The 20,503-nt window shown below is 42.1% G+C and overlaps 1 protein-coding gene across 1 annotated transcript in view; it reads right to left on the bottom strand.

The window, feature by feature from the left end:
- Window positions 1-20,503, bottom strand: part of UNC5C (unc-5 netrin receptor C) — a 126,718-nt gene that overhangs the window by 58,604 nt on the left and 47,611 nt on the right. Inside the window, exon 4 of the mRNA XM_026847940.1 lies at window positions 9,324-9,427. Within this exon, the coding sequence (XP_026703741.1) occupies window positions 9,324-9,427 (104 nt within the window). The remainder of the gene's footprint in view (window positions 1-9,323; window positions 9,428-20,503) is intronic.

Genomic DNA, 20,503 nt, shown 5'->3' with positions numbered 1-20,503 from the left:
AGGCACATCCCTCCAACTGTTATTAATAAATGCATGGACGGTTGAGCATATACGTAGAAAAAGCCTGGGCATCAGTTTTTCCTTATCATAACAGAAATCATTTAATTGGCAACAATACTGCGATGAAGGATGGGGTAAGTGATCCCTTGTGGAGATGGCAGCTATGGAAAATTAAAACAATGTGCAACCGTTTTTTTCGTACATACCAACCCCCTGGAACAAAGCAGGTATGAAAACTCCATTTCTTTTTTCAGTTTTCCACTTAAGAAGGTATTTTTGTATGTTTGCAAACTGACTAGCAAGAGAAAGCCCCTCTGTAGAGGTATGAGTGCAGTGGATAAAATCCTGACTCAGAGCAACTGCAGATGCTGAGAAGCTGGAGCACACCCGAAGTCTGCTACCATTTGGTCAGTGCTCCTTAGAGCTCTGGGTGCAATTTGAGTGAGGCACATGGCTCCTGTGAGCTGCACTGGATCTGATCTACATGTCCAGTGCTGCTGACGTGCTGGCAAGCCTGCCATGAGACTGCGCCATCCCCGCAACCGTCTGAGGAAGCGCACGATCCAGGGCGGTTGTAATTTAGAGCAACATACCATGTAGCATCTTTTCTGTCATCCCACTCCCCAGTGAGAGACAGATGTGTTGTCTCTAATTATTCGCTGATTGGTATCGGGAGATACATTAACATAATTGGCACATTTGTTCTAATTAACAGAGGGAACCTGCCACATGCCACCCAACATGAAAAGCAAGAGCATCAGCAAGAGCAGAAAACCCACAATCACCATGCCAGCTATACCTTGGAGCTGCGGCCAGACTTGTGCTGCTGCTGCAGGATATTTCCAGCAGTAGCCTGAAATAAGTCAGTGCATGCAGAGACTAAGACTTGCAAAGCCCAGCCAGGCTTCTGTGCAGAGTAAATGAACACAGGGAACATAAATCACACAAGCGATTACATACGCAGGCGAACCTATTACGGAAGCTAATTGCTGACACAAATTTAGCCATACCAAGTTACTAGCATTACTAGACACTTAAATCTCTCGGCACACTGGCGTATGCGTGACTGTTTTAGGAACTGGTAGAGCAGAAGCACATCTGCTCCAAAAGAAACCCAAGAATGGAAAAGGGATACGAGCTCATCTAGATCCTCCCCTCCTGATCGTACGAGTTGTTCCTTATGCCTCTTGCAGCCTCAAGAGGAAGTCAGCAGGGTGTGAGTCCTGGATCCTGGTCTCTCATTGCCTCTTCCATACCAACCTGCCCTAGAGAAATCTTCAGAGTAGGAAGCACCTGCTGAAAACAGGAGGTCTTCTACCCTCTAGACACAAGCAAAGCCCTCTGGTGAAATTCTCCAGAAGAAACACCATGCAAATGGCTGGGAGCAGTGAGAGATCTGCCTCCATAAAAGGTGATTTAGGATTCTGGGAGGCAAGGCCATTGCACCCCTGCCTTCCCCGTGCCTGGCTGATGTGGCAGGATCACTTTCCATCGGCACTGCAGCTGGTGTTCCCTGCAGCCGTGCCGACCGGTGACGGAGGTACCACTTGCCTTGCCGCAGTCCCCGCTGAGCTCCCACCGCCTCCAACTGCCACAAGGAAATCACAGCTCCCCTGCTCCACCTGAATTGTAACAACAGACACGCATCCCATACCACTAAGAATAAAACATCTGTGAAGCTAACTACTGATTTGGACACAGTACAAGATGCCTAAGTGAGACAGAAAACTTTAGCAGTTTTCATATGGACTATTGAGCCAGCAGCTATTTCAGTTACCTTGAGACTTGAGTGCCTCTTTGAAGAATGTTATTTGATTTTTGGATTTGGTTTCAAATGTACACTTTCATCCCAGCAACTGCCTGCTGAAGAGGATGCTGTCCTTCATGTACTACTTGCTGGAAATAGATTTCATAGCCCTTTAAGTTTAAAAAAAAAAAAGAAAAAAAAAAAGGTGGTCTCCAAAGAGGCTGAAATTACAGCAATGAGAGACTGAAAACACATATTGAGAATAAGACAGCAAATGCAGACCTCCATGACATTTTGTTCAGTTGTTGCTACTGCGCTTCTGCTGCCAATAAGGGGAATTTGCGTTCCTGCTGTGGAAACACTTCTTAATTGCACATATATCCAGCTTTCTGCTTGAGTTCTAAAATCTACATGGTGTACGTACAGCTGCTGGATGTCTCCAGCCTTTTACAGCTTTGCTTCATGTACAATGGGGAAGTGAAGCCTCACAGAAGAAATTTCAAAGGCTGAGGTGGATTGGTAGCAGCAGACAGATAACTTTATTTCACAGAGCCTCAAATTCAAATACAGATCACAGCGTTATTAACTGAAAACCATGGTGGCTGCCATGTGGCCACCAGGAGTTGCTAGGCTCCCCTTCTGACTTGGAAGATGGGCTTAAATTGGAGGTCCCATGGCTCACGCGTGTTGGTTGGCACTTTTGGCACTATGTGGGCATGAGGACTCCCCGGTCACTGAAGTGACTGGGAGAGGTCTGTTTCGAAACAGTTTTAAATGAGTTACCGAAGTGATATCTGCAGTTCTTTGGTTGGATGGATAGATGGATCTCATCCTTCACAGCACAGAGCCATATGCTTTTCAGCATCTTTAAATTCAATAAGGGAACAGGATGTTGGGAGGTGACTACAGTTCCTGAGGACAGCCCCTTTCCCATTCTCCCTGAAAGTTGCAAACAATTTCTCCTACCAGGTTTGAAAGACATAAAGGGTTCTGTCCAGGTTACACTTTTTAGTGAAAGAAAAGCATCCACTCTAGAAGCACATGTAAATTTCTGAGCAAAAACCAGCAAAACCTGATCAATCAACTCCTGAGTGACAACTGACATGAATGCTGCAGGCAGCATTTTGGAAATACCTCCTGAGCAAAACCCAGCAAAACCTGATCAATCAACTCTTGAGTGACAACTGACATGAATGCTGAAGGCAGCATTTTGGAAATACCTCCATTAAAACATGCCAGAGGAACTGACCAAGGCAAATGCTATAGCTGGGTGTCTGAAGGTGGTGGTAAGAACTGCGGGCTTTGCAAAGAGGAGTAACTCTCACACTTCAGGCACTATGTAGCCTGTTGGCTATAGGCGAAAGCTGGGAGGAATGCTCATCTACCTCATCAAAAAATGCAGCTAAAAGCTGTATCCCACAATGCGTATCTTCTAAAAAATATGCATATGGTAAAATGCTGCTCTTTCTGAGTACAAACTGAAGAGAAGAGGTTGTTTGTGATAGCTAAACCAGCACCCCAGAGCTATCTCTACCACAAAAAGCAAAGAGGATAAGCTAGCAGGGTTCACATCAACACTCTTGCAGAAAACCTTCCATTGTAATATTTTATGGAGGACCTAGAAACCCAACTGTTCTCCAGTCCTACAGATCATCCTTGTCTATTGTCAGATCCAATCATACAGCAACTTGATTTAGTTAGGAGCATGCTCTGCCTTCACTTATATCAGCATCAATGGAACTGCACAAGAAAGGAAAAGTATAGTAGATCCCATTTAAAATTCAGGTCTCAAAAAACCCAGTCCTGCAAGAAGGGCCTGCACATCTTAGCATGGGTTTCTGTGCTGTGGAAATGAATTGGTAGGAAATCTAAAAATAAGGCCACCTAATAAGCTAGCAGTCAGCGTATTTCCCAGCAAAGCACACGACCCAAATGCAAGCCTATCCCAAATGCAAGCAGGGGGTTGTAATCTACCTCTCACACTTCTCAGAAATGCCCTGACCACCCAACCATGTGAAAAGGAACAGAAATGTATGGGACCAGACATTGACAATTACAGGGAGCTTTATCCATACTTTTGGAGTATGCAATGCCAGACTTTATGCAATGGCTGTCCAGGGCAAAAAGAATGAGCAGTCCTCATTCACTTTGGCTGTGCTCCTGCACACAAACCTGCCTCCCCCTCCCCACTTTTCCTTCCATTGACACCTTGAGGGCAGTTCTGCTGTATGTTGCAAGGCACTGCAAAGGACAGTGTAACTTCACAGCTAATTAGTATTTGTGGCCACAAAACCCTCTACTCGCTTCTCTTAGAGCTCACTTTCCTGCCGGGAATATAAAACACTGACTTGGCAACACACACCTGCATGGAAATGCATACACATGAACTCTCAATTAAGGGATAACTGCTGCAAAACATAAGTGGATCTCACAAAACAAAGCAAACAGCGGTCATATTAATAATCAATTAGATGGAGCAGCCACCTGATGCTGCCTATTTGGAGAAGTCCCCAGTTTCCACCAGCTTTTGCCTGCGCAACAGCATCTGAAGTCTGTGTCACCGTCATCTTGACTAGACAAAACACCCTCTTCTGCCTCTTGACTCAGGGATGGTTTTCCCCTTGCTCTAGTTCCTAATTAAAGCCATGAATGTGGATAAATATCAGATCCAGTTTTAAACCCAACTGGGTCACCAAACTATGTTACACCCTGTTCTGCAATTAAGCTACTCTGTGAAACACCTCAATTATAATTAAAGAAGCAATTATCCCCCCCGTTAAAGGCACCGCAAATCATACATTTTAATGCAAAAGTTTGCCTGGCAGTTTATGGCATATTAACCAATCTTGCATCTCATTGATGTTTTGATCTATAACCTATCACAATGAGGTAATTTGATGTGACTCAGTGTCTCTAACTATATTTTATCATGTGCAATACGATGCCGGCATCTTTCAAAGAACAAATTAAATGAGCTAAGGGGTTAATTGCTAATAACTCTGTCATTACTGTTGAAGCGTCACAGAATGGGATCCTTCCTGCCTTCTCAGGTTATGTTGGAAAAAATGCACACACAGAAGAGAGTAGAATTGAAATGGATGTTTCTATTGACACTGGGGAGCTGCAACTGTCTGATTTCTGCTGAGCACTGGCAGCTCCTGCTGAGCCTGACAGGTCAGACTGCTTATCTCACCAACTTATCCTATTCCTCTCCAGTGAGGAAAAGCAGAAGGCAGGGAAACATGGAACTAGGGTAGGGAGTTGTTTGTTTTTATGTCCATTCCTTTTTTTTTTTTTTTCTTTTCTTTTTCCACAGCAGGAATAGGTAAGTTTGCCCCTTCACCCCTCAACTACATGTGGAAACCTCAGTGTAACAGCCCCTGCGCTGGTCCTCCGGCTGCTTGCCTGGACCATGCATTGAGAAAGACAAAACATTTACCTGAGTGTTTCAGAACATGTAGGTAGGTTCAGCTTGATATTGGATATAAAACTGGGAATGGAAAGGCATGCCACTGTGCGCCAACATGTTTGGGGCTGGTGGGCAGGGGTATATGGCCACAGAGAAGCTGATCTGGTTTTCCCAGAGACCAAGGTTCCTCACTTTGTCCCAGGTGAACAAGCAAGACATACTTTGATTTGACCTCAGGCCATGAGGCTGGTGTACATTAATACACCTTCTTCTGTTTGGAACTTGGGTGTTTTTTTAAAGTGGCCATGATCTGAGCCTACTCTAATGCTCATCATGTCCTAGTGGATCTGAAGGACTGGTAAGTGCTGCCTTAAAAGCTTTGTCTGCCCATCTCTGTCTTTGTCCTTCTTTCCCTCTGGAGCAGCTGTATGCTGTTATTTGGTTCAGCTTTTCAGTAATAGTAAGATTTGCTCTAGTATTGATCCATAAGAGACTGACACAGTTAATTGCAATTAAATATGCTCAAAATTATAAGGCTAAATTCCCCAGCTACTGAAAAGAGGACAGAATGTATCCTTGAGTGTGGCTGTTCCCACCACTTTGAAATACCAGGAAAAAAAAAAAAAAAAAAAAAAAAAAATAAAATCAAAGAGAAAAAGCAAGGGGAAGATGTTGGGACTCTGGACTCCAGCATTACATTACACTGAATGGGTAATTTGTACAGTTTCATAGCACAAGCTTTTCTTCCTCTGTTTTGGTGTTAAATCCAGTGACTACTTCAGAAGCCAGAAAATGGAAAAAAAAAACCAAAACAAAACGCAGTGCCCATACTGGGAAGAGCCTGAGGTGCATGCTCACCAAGGCATTTGGAAATGCTGCTCACCGCTGCAACATATGCATTACCTTTACCTGGAATCAAAGCAGTCTTTCAACAAGATGGAAAATAGCCTCAGCCTGCTGCCGGCCTTCTCTCAAGTACTTTCTTACCTGTACCATCACATCAGAAACTTCTCCAAGCAAATAAACAAAGTCTTAAACAAAGAACTCATTCATCTCTAAATTAAAATAATCATGTAATCCTTAAACCCACCAAGTTACCTTTCATCTTTCCTTTTTTTTTTTTTTTTAAAATTTGTCTTACCAGCTTCAGCAAGTGGCTGTAATAACGTGTCATGTTAAGGTATTCATATTCATTAGTGTTCAGGTCTTTGTTCTTTTAATAGTGTTGGAAAGAATCTACAAAGAGGCTGTATTAGGCTGCTGTCCAATCTGGGTGTTTGATCTCCTTCTGACTTCAAAAGTCAGAAGAGAAAAAAAACCAACACTGAGAATGGTTCTTTTCAATGCCAGACGGGAGTATACGATTTCTGAGCCTGCCAAGTGTTAATTGGTGTCTGCTCTGACCGTGGTACAAATAAGATTCAGAGTCAGTTCATGTACAGTCATGAATCTTGGCTATTGACAGAGTGAGCCAGCATACTAGAAGGCAGGAAAAAGTGCAATTATTATGAGACCAGCTCACAGAGGATCTTTTCAGAGATCACTTCCACACATCATGTTACAGCATACTGTTTGGGTCCCAGCCGCCTGCCTGCGCGTTACAGATCTTTCCGAGGGAATAACTGGACTGGCTGCTGAAATTTCAGAGGTGCTTGTAACACTGCATTCAAACAAACTACCCGTCATCATCAATCTCTGTTTCTAGCAAAAGTAATGAAGTTCCCCAGAAGTACCCTGCACTGTCTGAACAACATATCCTATTGCAAACACTCCTGTCATGGCACAACGGAAAGCTGATTTGATGCAAAGAAGCATCAGAAAGGAAAATAAAAAATTCCTGCTCCTGCTAAGTTCCTGAAGAAAGCCAACTGACTAATATTACAGTTCTCAGCAAGCTGGTTTGGCAGACCTAAACATTCTTAACAGTTCTGGGGATCTTACTGGGGAAAGAAAACAGCCTACAGAAAAAAAGAAAATAGGGAAAATCTTCTGTGCTAATTATTCCTTATAATGTTTGTGGACATATTTCTGCAATGCTGATTAAATCTAAACTTGGGTTAGATGGGGAGGTAACACTTTAAGCTTCATCTCCTGAGAAATCAGTCATCATTTCTGAATGACAACCACTTTTCTACTTAGCCATGACAGTCTTAACTTATCCTAATGTAAACTGGCAACAGTTTCTTCTGTATGTGGCAGAGGAAAACCAAGGAGAATTCAGATGGAGGAATTACCATCATTAACAATCATTTTTTCTTTCAACAGCCACAGTGGATTTAGGATTTCAGAGCCTCCCTCTGCCTCAAGAGATCACTCCTTCTGTGAGCAATGAGTCTAAAGCTGGAGCTACCACTTACACTTAGGGAAGCTCCTGTTCATGGGGACACCCACTGCTATCATGAGCACAGATTTTGCTGAAGGGTAGGTTCCCTCCTGACAGGTGGAGGCCAGGCCACCCACTCCGGGTTTATTTAAATGCCAGTAGGAAAACCAGATAAGCCCTGTAGATGGATGAATAGGCTGACACATCCCCTACTTGTCCCCACCTCATGCTCTTTCTCCTGGGAACCTGTACTGAACCATGGTACATCCATGCTGAGCTGGTTGGCTGGTGTACACACAAGCACATGCACAAACATGTGAGGGAAATATAATCTGGCAAAGTAAACATTAAAATGTCTTTACACTATGCTTAAAAAGTGCCTCTCAGAATAAGTGAAAGGTTTTTTTCTTTAAACCAAAAAGGAAAAATAGTAGGCAGATATTAATATGCTTCACCAGCTACGTGCCCTTTGGATGCCAGATATAACTGTGATTGTATACCTGGGCTTGTGTAAAGCCTTTGACACTGTCTCACACAACATCCTTGTCTCTAAATTGGAGAGACATGGATTTGATGAATGGACCACTCAGTGGCTAAGGGACTGGTGGTCAGTGACTTGATTTCCAAGTGGAGAGCAGTGACAAGTGGCATTCCTTGGGGATCAGTGTTGGGACCAGCGCTGTTTAACATCTTTGTCAGTGACATGGACAGTGGGATCGAGTGCACCCTCAGCAAATTTTACAATGACACCAAGCTGTGTGCTGCGGTCGACACATTGGAGGGAAGGGATGTGCCATCCAGAGGGACCTCGACAGGCTTGAGAGGGGGCCTGTGTGAACCTCATTAAGTTCAACAAGGCCCAATGCAAAGTCCTGAACATGGATCAAGGCGATCCCATGCACAAATACAGGCTGAGTGATGAATGGATTGAAAGCATCCCTGTAGAGGACTTGTGAGTAGTAGAGGATGGAAAACTGAGTATGAGCCAGCAATGTGCGCTCACAGCCCAGAAAGCCAACTGTATCCTGGGCTGCATCAAGAGAAGCATGGCCAGCAGATCAAGGGAGGGGATTGTCCCCTTTCACTCAGCTCTCATGAGACCTCACCTGGAGTGCTGTGTTCAGCTCTGGGGTCTCAACATAAGAAGGACACAGACCTGCTCAAGCAGGTCCAGAGGAGGCCACGAAGATGATCAGGGGGCTGGAGCACCTCCGCCATGAGGACAGGCTGAGAGAGTTGGGGTTATTCAGCCTGGAGAAGAGAAGGCTGCAGGGAGACCTTGTAGCGGCCTTCCAGTACCTCTGGGGGGCTACAGGGAAGATGGGGAGGGACTCTGCCTCAGGGAGTGTAGGGACAGAATGAGGGGTAATGATTTTAAAATGAAAGAGGGTAGATTAGATATACAGAAGAAATTCTTCACTGTGAGGGTGGTGAGACACTGGCACAGGTTGCCCAGAGAAGCTGTGGCTGCCCCCTCCCTGGCAGTGTTCAAGGCCAGGCTGGACGGGGCTTTGAGCAACCTGGGCTAGTGGAAGGTGTCCCTGCCCATGGCAGGGGGGTTGGAACTAAATGATCTTTCAGGTCCCTTCCAAACCAAACCTTTCTATGATTCTATTATTTTTGACAGGGAAACAAAAACTGAAACCAAAATACCTGCAGCTCTGCCCAGCAAGGCACCATAATCCAAAGCCATTAATCAGTTCCAAATCAATCTGGTCTACCAGCAGCTGTCAGTCAGCTCTCCATTACCGCCTATTCATCATGTCATGTCCTAAGTCACTGCACGATTAGCAGGCTACTTATTTAGGATGTCCAAGTGCCAGGACATTGCTGTTGCTGCTCACCTCAGCTACTGGGATGCCTTCAGGGGGACGGCACTGGAGCAGGACCTCTTGCTCCAAGGACACTTCTTTCCCTAAGGGCTCCTGCTCAAATGTTTTCCGGAGATCTGGGGAGAGAGAAGGAGAAGAAAAAGAATTAGTAATATTAATAGCTGTTTGTTTAAATTATAATTGATTGCCATAGTGCATAAATGTGAGAGATCTTCCTAAACAGAAAATAGCATTTCTGGTCCCTGGAAAGTGAAGCACTTACTTAAAAAATCCTGGGACATGGTTTCACTTCATTCCAACTTTAAGCAGTCAAAGGTTTCATAGTGTATTTATTACTTCTATTGTGATAGAGCATGTGAACCCAGTGAGGATCCAAGGTCTTACTGTGGAAGGTCATGTCCAGACACAGAACAAAAAGCAAAACAAGTCCCTTCTTCAGATAATTTACATTTGGTAAACTATGCCAACAAAGTACTAAAGAAAGTTATGGAAAATTAGATAAATCTGTAAAACCAGAGCACATAAGCTGAGCTGCCTTAAACTCATGGATGAAAGTGCTCATGCTGTGATTTAATGTACTTCTGGTTTATAAGCATTAACTTTACAATTTTAGCTAATTTGTCTTCATCTTATCATTATCCCTGTAGCACTAACTGGATAATAACAATAATAATAATAATAATAATAATAATAGTAATAGCAATGTGGAGCTGAACTGTGCTTAGATCCCTGTACAGCACCACAGAAATGTGGCAGGCAGAGAAAGCATCAAACATGCCTCCAAACATCAGACCAGTTCATCCTGGACAGCTGTGCATGCTGGCTTTTTTGTAAGATCTTTGTGTTGGTGGTAAAATGGACTTGAGAAGTACCCTCCTTACCACTGGTTCCTTATTTCCTCCATGGACCAGCACCCTCTCTGCTGTGCCAGGGAGGACAGGATTTGGAGAACCAAACATTCAGCCCCAGTAGAAACTGGGGATATTTCTCCCTGCTGCTGGTTCCTGCTCCAAATGAACACGGGGCCATGTTCAAAGTTACATCAGAGAACTGGCTTGACTTTAAAAAAGCCTTGAAAAAAGTTATTTTTATTTAACTTTTTGTTCTGAAGTCCTATGCCAGCTCACAGCAAGGTTGCACAAATACTTGTATCATATTGAAAACAAGTCATATGGGAACAATTAAAAAGACAAATACTTGATATTTTGAAGTCATAACCTGTGCTTGTGCTGGAAAACAGATCATTGAATTGAACCAGTTTACAAAGAAAGCATTCAGAGTTATTTTTTATCTAGATTATCTCCAAGATCTGATTTACAGATGACCCACAAGGAACTGCATCAGCACTACCAAAAGGCAAAACTCGAGGCAGACAGAAAAGGAGATGGGATGTCTGCCACCAAAATCAGCTCCTCTGAAACTATCATAGCTGGAAATGTTGATTTTTACTTAAGCTGATAATGATAAACTTCTAATGTTCTTAAATCTATGCATTTCCCTGGTGAAACTGAGGCACCTTCCCCTGCACTGCAGACACAAGAGCAGCAAGCCCAAATTGCACTACCTCCCCACCACTGGCATTCCTGCTCCCTCCATCACACTGAGCAGGGATGCTGAGAGACCCTCTGATGGGAGAGGATTTCGGGCCACAGTTTAGGGCACAAAAAGGTAAGCTTTGGCAGATCTTACTATGGCAATACAAGAAATTACTGTATCCAGCTGTCTGCTTGCTTGGGGATTACCCTCTATCAAAAGGAAGCATGTGTCAATGTCACAGCTACCTTACCACAAAATCCACCATTTCAACCTCAGTTGTTGATGAAGGGGGCTTTAACCTACAACACCAGATAACTTACGGCAAAGAGGAGAAGCAAACATCTGGAAGTGATCACTTCTTAGGATGACATGCCAAGCTGCACCAGACTGTGCCTGTTAACATCCTTGTTGCACTGCAGTTATTCCAGGCCAGTAAGGCTCATACAGAATCACTGAATCACAGAATCATCTAGGTTGGAAAAGACCTTGAAGATCATATAGTCTAACAATTAACTTAACACTGACAGTTCCCAACTACACCAGATCCCTCAGCGCTATGTTGACCCAACTCTTAAAGCCCTCCAGGGATGGGGACTCCACCACCTCCTTGGGTAGCCCATTTCAACGCCTGACAACCCATTCTGTAAAGAAATGCTTCCTAATATCTAACTCATTTGTGTGACTGACAACTGGCCAGATTAGGTCAGTCTGTGACGCCTGTATGTGGCTCCTGTCACACTGCCATCTCCAGCATCACCAGCCCACCAGCTTCATCCCACCCTCTCTGACAGGCTAACCAGGGGACATTTGGGTTTCATGGCTCAATTTGAGCAAAACCAAAACCCTCCAGATGCCCTGTGGGTGGGAGTCATTCCAAGGGCAAAACACTGAGTTTTCGCTGATGCACTTCTACATGGAGATAAGCAGCTCTGTCAGGAGCATCTAGCAGGTACACATACATGCACAGTGAAGACAATTAGAACAGATGTATTGTTCTCTAATATCATGGCTGAGGATAAATGAGAAAGATACTGTGCTGGTAATAGAAGCATATAAGCACAGTAATAAACAGTATATTAATAATAGCTTTCAGGTGTTCAGATATGGAGGGATGAAGACAGTAGAGGCAGATTAGATAGATAATAATCTGAGTTTTTTTCCCTGACATGTTGATTTACTGTCCTGCCTACCTTCCTGAAACATTAATAGAGCTCTGAAATTCTACATAGCCTCACGTGCACAATAATCATGTCTCTCACAAAGCACTTGCCTTTGAAAAAAAACCCTCCAAATTTTACTGCATACAAAAGTAAATAGCATTAGTCTAGAAATGTGTAATAACAGTTTAAAAATCCCACTTTAATCTCTTTATTATCAATAGCTGGAATTGCTGGGTTTGAACAGCCCCTTTTCCCTCAGAACCACTGCAGTGGGGCTGCCGCAGGTGAGACAAACCCTGCAGGGACCCCAGCCCCCCTGGCTGCCTGTCGTCCACAGAGCCTTACTGTGTGCAGATACTTTTACAGCACCGTTGGATTTGAGCAGGTCAATGATCCACAAACTAAAAATATACTAAGTGGGGGCCTTGACATAACAGACAGTAATGTTCTCAAATGAGCCATTCAAAACTATTGAGTAAATTATACTAATTTGAGAAAAAAAAAGAAAGTATGTAAATGTGTATTTACAAGATTGGGAGCTTTTATACCCTAATCTGTTGGCTCTCTCCCACATGTTCACAGCTTTACCCCACCAAAAGTACCCACGACCTCCCACAGCAGCCATAGCATGTACAAATAGCTACGGATGGCAGCTGTGCAGGGCAGGTTTTACCTAACCAAGCATAAGGTTCGCTGGTTGTAACAGACAAACAAGTTAGCAAGGTGGGGTTTTAAGTGATGAAGCAGAGGGCCCAGACAAACAACTTTGTTACCTGCTCTAACTAGCATGAAACACCCTGCAGGGACAGCACTGGGTTTTGAACTGACTGCTTTTTTTCTATGGCGCTTGCTATGACTTCCGTGGATAACAATTACATCCTTCTAATTCTTCGGTCTTCAGCTTTCTTTGCCATTTAACAATTATAGTCATCATGCCAACTTCACACTGTCGACTGGGAGTGGGCGAGCTTGGTAATGTACTGAGGGACTTTGGATCTTTTCCAAGCAGAGTATTTTCAACAACATTTTTCAACTTTTCAAAGTTTCACATGAGTTACAATTGCTTGCAAGCAAGAACAGAAGGGATACATTTTCCCAGAGAATGGTAGAAGACAAATAAAATATATTCTATCTTCAGAAAAAATGCCTGAAAAAGCAAAACAATAAAACATTTGATCCATGCTGGGTCAGGACCTCTTTGTTTGTGAAGTGACAGTGTGAATTATTAAAGCTTCAGGTAAGCAGCAACCCTGTTAAGGCAATGTTGAGAGAGAGCCTTCTCTACCCTCACCTTCAGTAGGGAGACACACAAGAGAAAGACAGTTGGACTTTCTTTCCTTTATTATTTTGGTAATGTAGAATAATCCCTGAGCATCTATGTTAGCAATACTATTCCTCCCCTTATACAGGTAATATTGCTGCCAAAGCTCATCTCTTCTGGAGCGGAGCAAGCCCTGGTGGACAGCTCTCTCACCCAGCTGCAGGTTGGGGATATCACTGCCAGGCTCAGGGGACAGCCTGCACCCCCACCAGGCATTTTCCAACCCCTCTAAATTCCCTTCAAGGCTGTCTTCATAAAAATAAACCAAGGAGAAGAATTAAAATTCTGGTCTGCCACCTTGAGCTGGACTCTTTCTTTACTAATGCACAGTCTCAGTAAATTCAAAGGGGGCTCTTGTGGCATATATTGCAGCACATTTACAGCATACTTAAGATAAGACTTTCCTACAAGACTCCTGAAATACTCCTGCACAGCTCTCTTCGGTAAGGACAGATGGCTGCATTCAGAGCTGCATTGAAATGAGAGAATTTCCACAAGCATAAAACTGAAATAGTATAATGGGAAATCAGAATCTCAGTGTACACCATATTGTTAGCTTTATTCCTGAATCACTATGCTTTTTGGGATGAGGGGCATTAGATCTTAATTTTGATGCACTGCTAAATGACTGCCTTTTACATTTGATGCATTTTTAGCTTACAAACTACTGAGAAGTTGCATTTTCACCTGCTAAAGCTAAGTTTCTACAGGAACTCATGGCGTTTCTCTACTTCTTTTTCCTACATGTCAACTTCTAAGAAAGAGCAAAGAATGACCCTATTCTTTTTTTTAATCAAATGTATTTTATCTCTTTGCTGTTCTGGGTTTTACTGTGATGAGTGGGTGGGTAAAACTTTAAGGATATCTTCTATCATTTCTGAGAAATGCGGTAAGAGGCAGACCAGACACCTTCAAGGCAGTGCTAATGCAAGGGTGACTAATGAATGAGCATGAAAAACGGACACTTGTCAGACAGGAATTAGATGTAAACCAGAAACAAACAGAACAATGCAGCATTACTGTCAGGGAAAGATGGATTTCTGCCCTTGGTAGACCTTAAAGACTCTGTGCTCCTTCTAGTAACTCCAATGTCAACTTCCCTTCTATAATAAAGAATTCAAAAAATGAGCAAGCCCTAAGAACACAAAAAAACCCCAAAACATGTTATTTTCTATCCAACTTTCCTATTAACTATGTCTATTGAGAGAAGTACGCTTGGTGTGTGTTTTCAGAGGAATAAGATTTTAAGAATGTGAAAAGACCTTCATATTTCCATGCAGAAGATAGCTTGCTTTATATGGGTAAGTATATACAAGCGTCCATATAAAAACAAACATGTCATAAGCAAAAAATGCTATTAAAACACTAGGAAAAAAATGGAATATGGCACTATTTTAACCATTATTAGAGGATTAATAGGTAGCCAAGCTCTCCACTGCAAGTCTCCTTCCTACTGCTGAGAGTGTTCTCAAGAGGCAAGGTTCAATGCTGTTTAAATTTTACCTAGCCTAATAAGAGATACCCAAACAGAAAAATAATTGGGGAAAAATAGTGGGAAATTGCCACTGATGTTCTACAAAATGAAAGAGTATCCATATGCTTGTGAAAACATATCTCACTGCATTTATTCCCAAACTTGGATAACTGATGGTCAGTTAGAGAAACATGCCTGATATTGTAAAACTGGCCTGTTTCTCTTCCATCACTTTTCATGATGGAGGTGGAGTTATGAGATGCCTTATTCTGAGAAAAAAAAAAAAAAAAAAAAAGGCATTAGAGTCTGAATTGTAATTCTAGATGTAAGAAACCACGTGCTATCGGGCATACTTTGGCCTCTCTTTTCTGTTCACAGCTGAGTCTATGACCTTTGTGCAGGGATCAATCACACTGGTGGGTAAGTAATGGAAAGGTTAGGTACAAAAACCTCTTTCTTTTTCATTTTATCCTCATGTGGTTTCAGCTCTCTGTTGTTAATTAGATCAAACCAGATTTCCACTGAGACAGTCACAGGATTGTCATCAGTCTGTAACCGAGGGGATCCATCTGAAACCTCCATCAGTTGCTTTGGTAGGTGTGGTGCCTCACCCTGCTGAGTCCCTTGCTGTATCAGCCACACGCTGGGTGTTGATCAAAGCCTCCTGCACTCCTTCAGTGTGTTGCTGCTCATGGGATGAGATCGCAGCTGGACGGTGCTGTGCTCTCAGCCAGCCCAAGCATCAGTGGCTGGAGCTGAGGACAGAAGAAGTAAGTCAACACCTCGAAACCCCATCCTTATGTTCAATACACAAGTCTGTGCCACTCTTTCCTTCTCTCAAAGGGCTGTTTTACATCTGGCCAGCCCTAAAGACTAATACTGCAGCACCACAAGGCTGCCCCAGACACCTTCACAGCCTGAAGATGAACATCAGGGACAGAGGAGCTTCCCCCTTTCCAAAGATGACCAGCAGGCTGCAGCTTGTCCTGAGCTTGTTCACAGCACTCCAGCGGCCCATAGAGCGAGGATTTGGGCTGTCATCCCACACAGCCAAGAATCAGCATCAGCTTTCACAGCCAAGCAGCTGACAGAGACTGAAGCAGTCTTCTTGAAAGTGCACAACATCTTTTGGGGATGCAGGCTGCTACATCCTCCAACCTGAGGTACAGAATGAGGAACACATTTTGCTTGCCAGGCTACAATCTGCAAGATGCTTTACCTGAGCCCGGGACCTTCTCTCCTTTTTTACAGTCTGAGCAGATAGTAGGTGCACAACTGCGAGTCCCTCATTCTGCCGATGGCATCTTCAGCCAGCTGGGGATAACACTGCACCCTGACAACTCCTCAGAAACTCACAGCCTGCACATCTGCAGAAAAAACATTTCCCCCCCCCTCCCCTCTTCAGCTCTAAGATTGTTCAGTCAGCTTCTATGTGAGCTACGCTTGTAAAGAAGAATGACCCACTCAACACATTTGGTATTGATACAACCGTAAAAAATATAAGCAAGAAAACTTTATCAAGAATCCACTGAGCAGATGGGTTCCCAGGTGTACATCAATAGCCCTGGTCTCCTCCTCTTATATATTTACTTGATAGCTTGACCTTTCTTGTTCTTCTTCGTAAGCTTAACCTGCAAACTAACTTAGAAACTTAATTCTTTTCATGATTTTATTTGGTAATTGAAGATGGAATCCAAAGTTCTTGCTTTTCAAATAAATCTAAACGTAAAGCTCAAATGACCTAATCTCAACAGGTGCTTTTTTAGATGACAGATATACTAAAGGTACTAAAGATAGACATTAGAAACATCAGGTGTACATTGCAATTCATATGTAGAATGGAATTTATAACACACTGATACACTAAAGCAGAAATTAATTTGTATAAACATGGTATTTTGTTGTTGCTCTTCTGATACACTAATCTGACTCACACAGTTATCTGGTCACTACCAACCAAAATACACACAAAATTTTCTTAAATTCCAGACTGCATTTATGTTTCACCATAAGGCACTAAGCAGACTCTAACGAAAGATGATAAATTTTTAGGCATGACAGTGTAGGTAGAATATTCTCAAGGCTCCTACTGAGGAATTTAATTCATATAAATTCAGTTAACGGGTTTCCTTTTGTTTTTAAGCAATGCTAACAGTAAAGTCAAGTCCATCTTAATTTATAAAGTCTTAGCTCTCTATTACAAAGCAATGTGATTTGTTACAACTGCATCCTTAGTTTGGAAGTCAGTCGTGCCTGTTAACTTGGGAAGCAGTACAGGAACACGCCTGTCGGGAGCAAAAGCAGAGTGGTAGTATCAAATATGTTAAATGCTCGGTTAACTTCTCTGCTGCCCTTTCTGTGATCTGCCATTCTCTCTTCAGTAATCTCAGCTCAAGACCACATGCCTCAGTTATCCCTTTATTAACTACAAGCAGCAGATATTGATTAGTAGAAACTTAAACAGTACACAAGGAAGGAATTAAGGTCCTTTCTCTGCTAACTCTCATACACACTTATCAAGTGCACAAAACACATTTTTGGGTTATTTTTTAATACTGCATATCCTGGACATACCTCCCTATTAAAATTTTCAAGTGATGTCCTTCCCAGCTCTCTCTCCTTATCCTGACATCCATTCAACTTTGTATCTATTGCAAGGTACTCTAATGCTTTGCTTGCTACAGGAACGTGTCCTCACAGTTTTACTTGGATTAGAAGAAAAAGAAGAAAAGCACTGCATCAATGTAACATCGAGCATGGACCCCAGTACTAAAATGTGAGATAACCAAGTGTCAGTAATGAATCTGTGGGGTTTTATTCATATCTCTTTCTTTGTATGACTGCACACCCCTTTTAAGTGAAGATAAACCATTGGGTGAACTAGTCTACTTTTCTGTACTGCATTTATCTTATCAGTATATAGTATCTGACATGCATAGATTAGCTACATTCCCTTGAAAAAAATGTCTGAGGGAAAAAAGGCTTTTAGATAAGTACATAGGAAACGAGTATCAAATTATACAAAAGAGTAACAAGCACAGTTCCTTACTACACCAGGGCTTCTTAAAATTACTATTTTTTTTTTTTTTTTTAATTCTGATTTTAAGATAATGAATAAGGGAAAAGAAGAGACTATCCACATTCATTACACACACAAAAAAAAAAAAGTAACAGAAATTACAGTGAAAGCTGCTATTTTCTTATAGGTTTTCCACAAATTCAAAACCTGGCAGCAGATTTAGGGCTTATAGTCTTACTAAATTTTCTCAAGGACAGAATGAGTTAACATCATGAAGTCAGTGAGGCTACAGCAACACCAAACTGGAACAAATGAAAAGTGAGGTTGCTCCATGCACATGGGCTCAAAGCAATTTGTCTTAGCCACCCCTTTATTATCTGATCTAAAAATTAGGTCAAATCCTGCAGCTATTGTTTAGTCTTTATCAGATGTATTTTCCAGCGGGTTTAACTCTACTCTCAGTTACACAGGCTCAGACCTCATTCATCCTTTTAACAGGAATTTTGCCCTATTTGGCTTTATCTGTTCAGTGACATCAGTCTTGTTACATAAAATTCACATTAAAACTTTATATTGGGCTTAGGTTTTTTTCAGCCAAAGTTAAAGCTACCCAACCCTCCTCCTTCCTCCCTCCCTCTACAAAAGTAACATTTTTTTTAATTGAGCAGAATAACTGCATCAAAAAGTATTAGTGACTTCTAGTGCTCCCGATAGGATGTGACTAGAATAAAAAAGAAATCTGTGAATAAATAGGAAGTACATTTTAGCACCTTCTTAGGCCAGTATTTAAAAAAATTTATACTTTTCCAGCTCCACCAAGATATACATTAGGTATCCCTACTTTGTTGGTTACTGAGATATCTAGACTGGTGAAGTGAAGAGTAATCCTAACAAATCCACTAGTTTAAGAGGATGAAATGCTCAGCTCTGCTCTCATGGGGAGACCAACGCCTCAGGAAGATTAATTCCATGAAACAGGAAAAAAGCTCCTTTTCAGAAGTAGCCTGCACAGAAGGGAATGATTTCCTAGCACACTCGTGGTCCGGGAGTGCAACAGTGAAATGTTGTTAAATGCCGTGAACACTTAGAGAAGCAAGGATGTTGGCTTTAGACTCAGACTCTTTTCCTGTTTATATTGCTAGCATGGGCAGCCTTTGAAAACCAGAAGCATCTTCACCCCATATTCATAGATCGCTCCCTTCCTGAATAACTGAAGCTCTTGGCCAGAGCGATGTTGCAATTGATTTTCAGAGAGAACTTTCATTGACTCGGTTGTTATGTACTTTCTGACACATGCCTGACCCTGCATTAAACAAATACAAGCCGCTTTTCCAGGATGCACATTTTTCACACTTTCAAATTACTTTTCAGTTAATTCTATTACACGCTCAGTGAACAGAGATGTTGCATGCTTTTTTTTTTGTTTGTTTGTTTTAATGCAGTGCAGCTCCAGCCCTTGAGAGGACACAATAATTCCAGAATAAGACCAGTTGGGCATAAGGGAGAAAAGAGAGAAAGAGGAGAAGGAGAAAAAGGATGAGGAGGAGAGGAAGAGGGAGAAAGAGAGAAGCTTTTCTTAATGCGCTATGTATGGGTAGTTATGCTACAGTTGTACCTGTCAAGACGAAATCACCAGGTTGAGATATTAAAATAAATAATAGCATAACTTAAGCAGAGAACTTTATATGCTCCATTTAGCCATCACCTTTTCCAAAGGTGTCAGCGCTCACTTTTTGTACCAACTAAAAGCATAGACTGCATCGGTGACAAACATGCAACTACAGCTGCAGACAGAGCTGGAGAGATGGACTCTTCTGCCCCTCTTAAATTGTGGATATCCTTGATTTTCTGGATTAATAAATACTACATGGACTCCACCTTGCATCCCAGTCTCATGGCACATTGTGTTACCATCGGAAGACTTACCAGCTATGTTTAAAGTTTATTAGGAAACAACTATTATATTGCCAGTACAGGTTCAGTCCTCTGAAATCAAGGCAGTGAATACAGACAAGTATTGGTATAGCTGAATCTACAGTTTAAAATAGTGATTTTGTAGACCAAATGACATCACAAAATAAGGCATATATCCCACATCGTATGTCCGAGTTCCTAAAAATAATAGTCGTGAGTGATCTGAGAAATTTACAGAATTCTGTGAAATTGGAAATGCAGAAAATGTGCCTTTGCTGCTGTTTGAAAATCTGCAGTTTGAAGGCCTAACATTTCAACTCTTAATTCAAAGGAGTCTAAGTGATTTGCCTGTGTCACAGATGCCCCCCAAAAACCCCAAATTCATGAACAAGAGTTTAAAAAAGCTTCAGTAAAATACAAAGCCACATTTGAGTTACAGACACATAAAGCTCCCTGGAACTTATTTAATGAGACTCTTCTAAAAAAACCCACCAAGACTCAAAAAACCCCAAAAATATGGTAAGAAAAAGAAGCAAACTCTGTATTATGAGTACCTTCAACAGAAATTTGGACACCTGTGAAGAAATGTCCGTTGCTACAAAATAACTTTCATATGCATGCAATGATTATATGTTATATAGAATTTAAGCACATAGATATGGCAGTACACAAAAGTTATTAACCATCAAGTGAACCACACTCAGACTTCTAAACTGTGTTAATTTAATGGTCATCTGTCAAGGGCTAACTGGCAGGACATGAAAATCT

Source organism: Athene cunicularia (assembly GCF_003259725.1).
Source record: "Athene cunicularia isolate RWA chromosome 4 unlocalized genomic scaffold, athCun1 chr4_part2, whole genome shotgun sequence".
Taxonomy (NCBI): domain Eukaryota; kingdom Metazoa; phylum Chordata; class Aves; order Strigiformes; family Strigidae; genus Athene; species Athene cunicularia.
The sequence above is the reverse complement of the archived record's forward strand: the minus strand, read 5'-3'. Positions and strand labels throughout refer to the sequence as shown.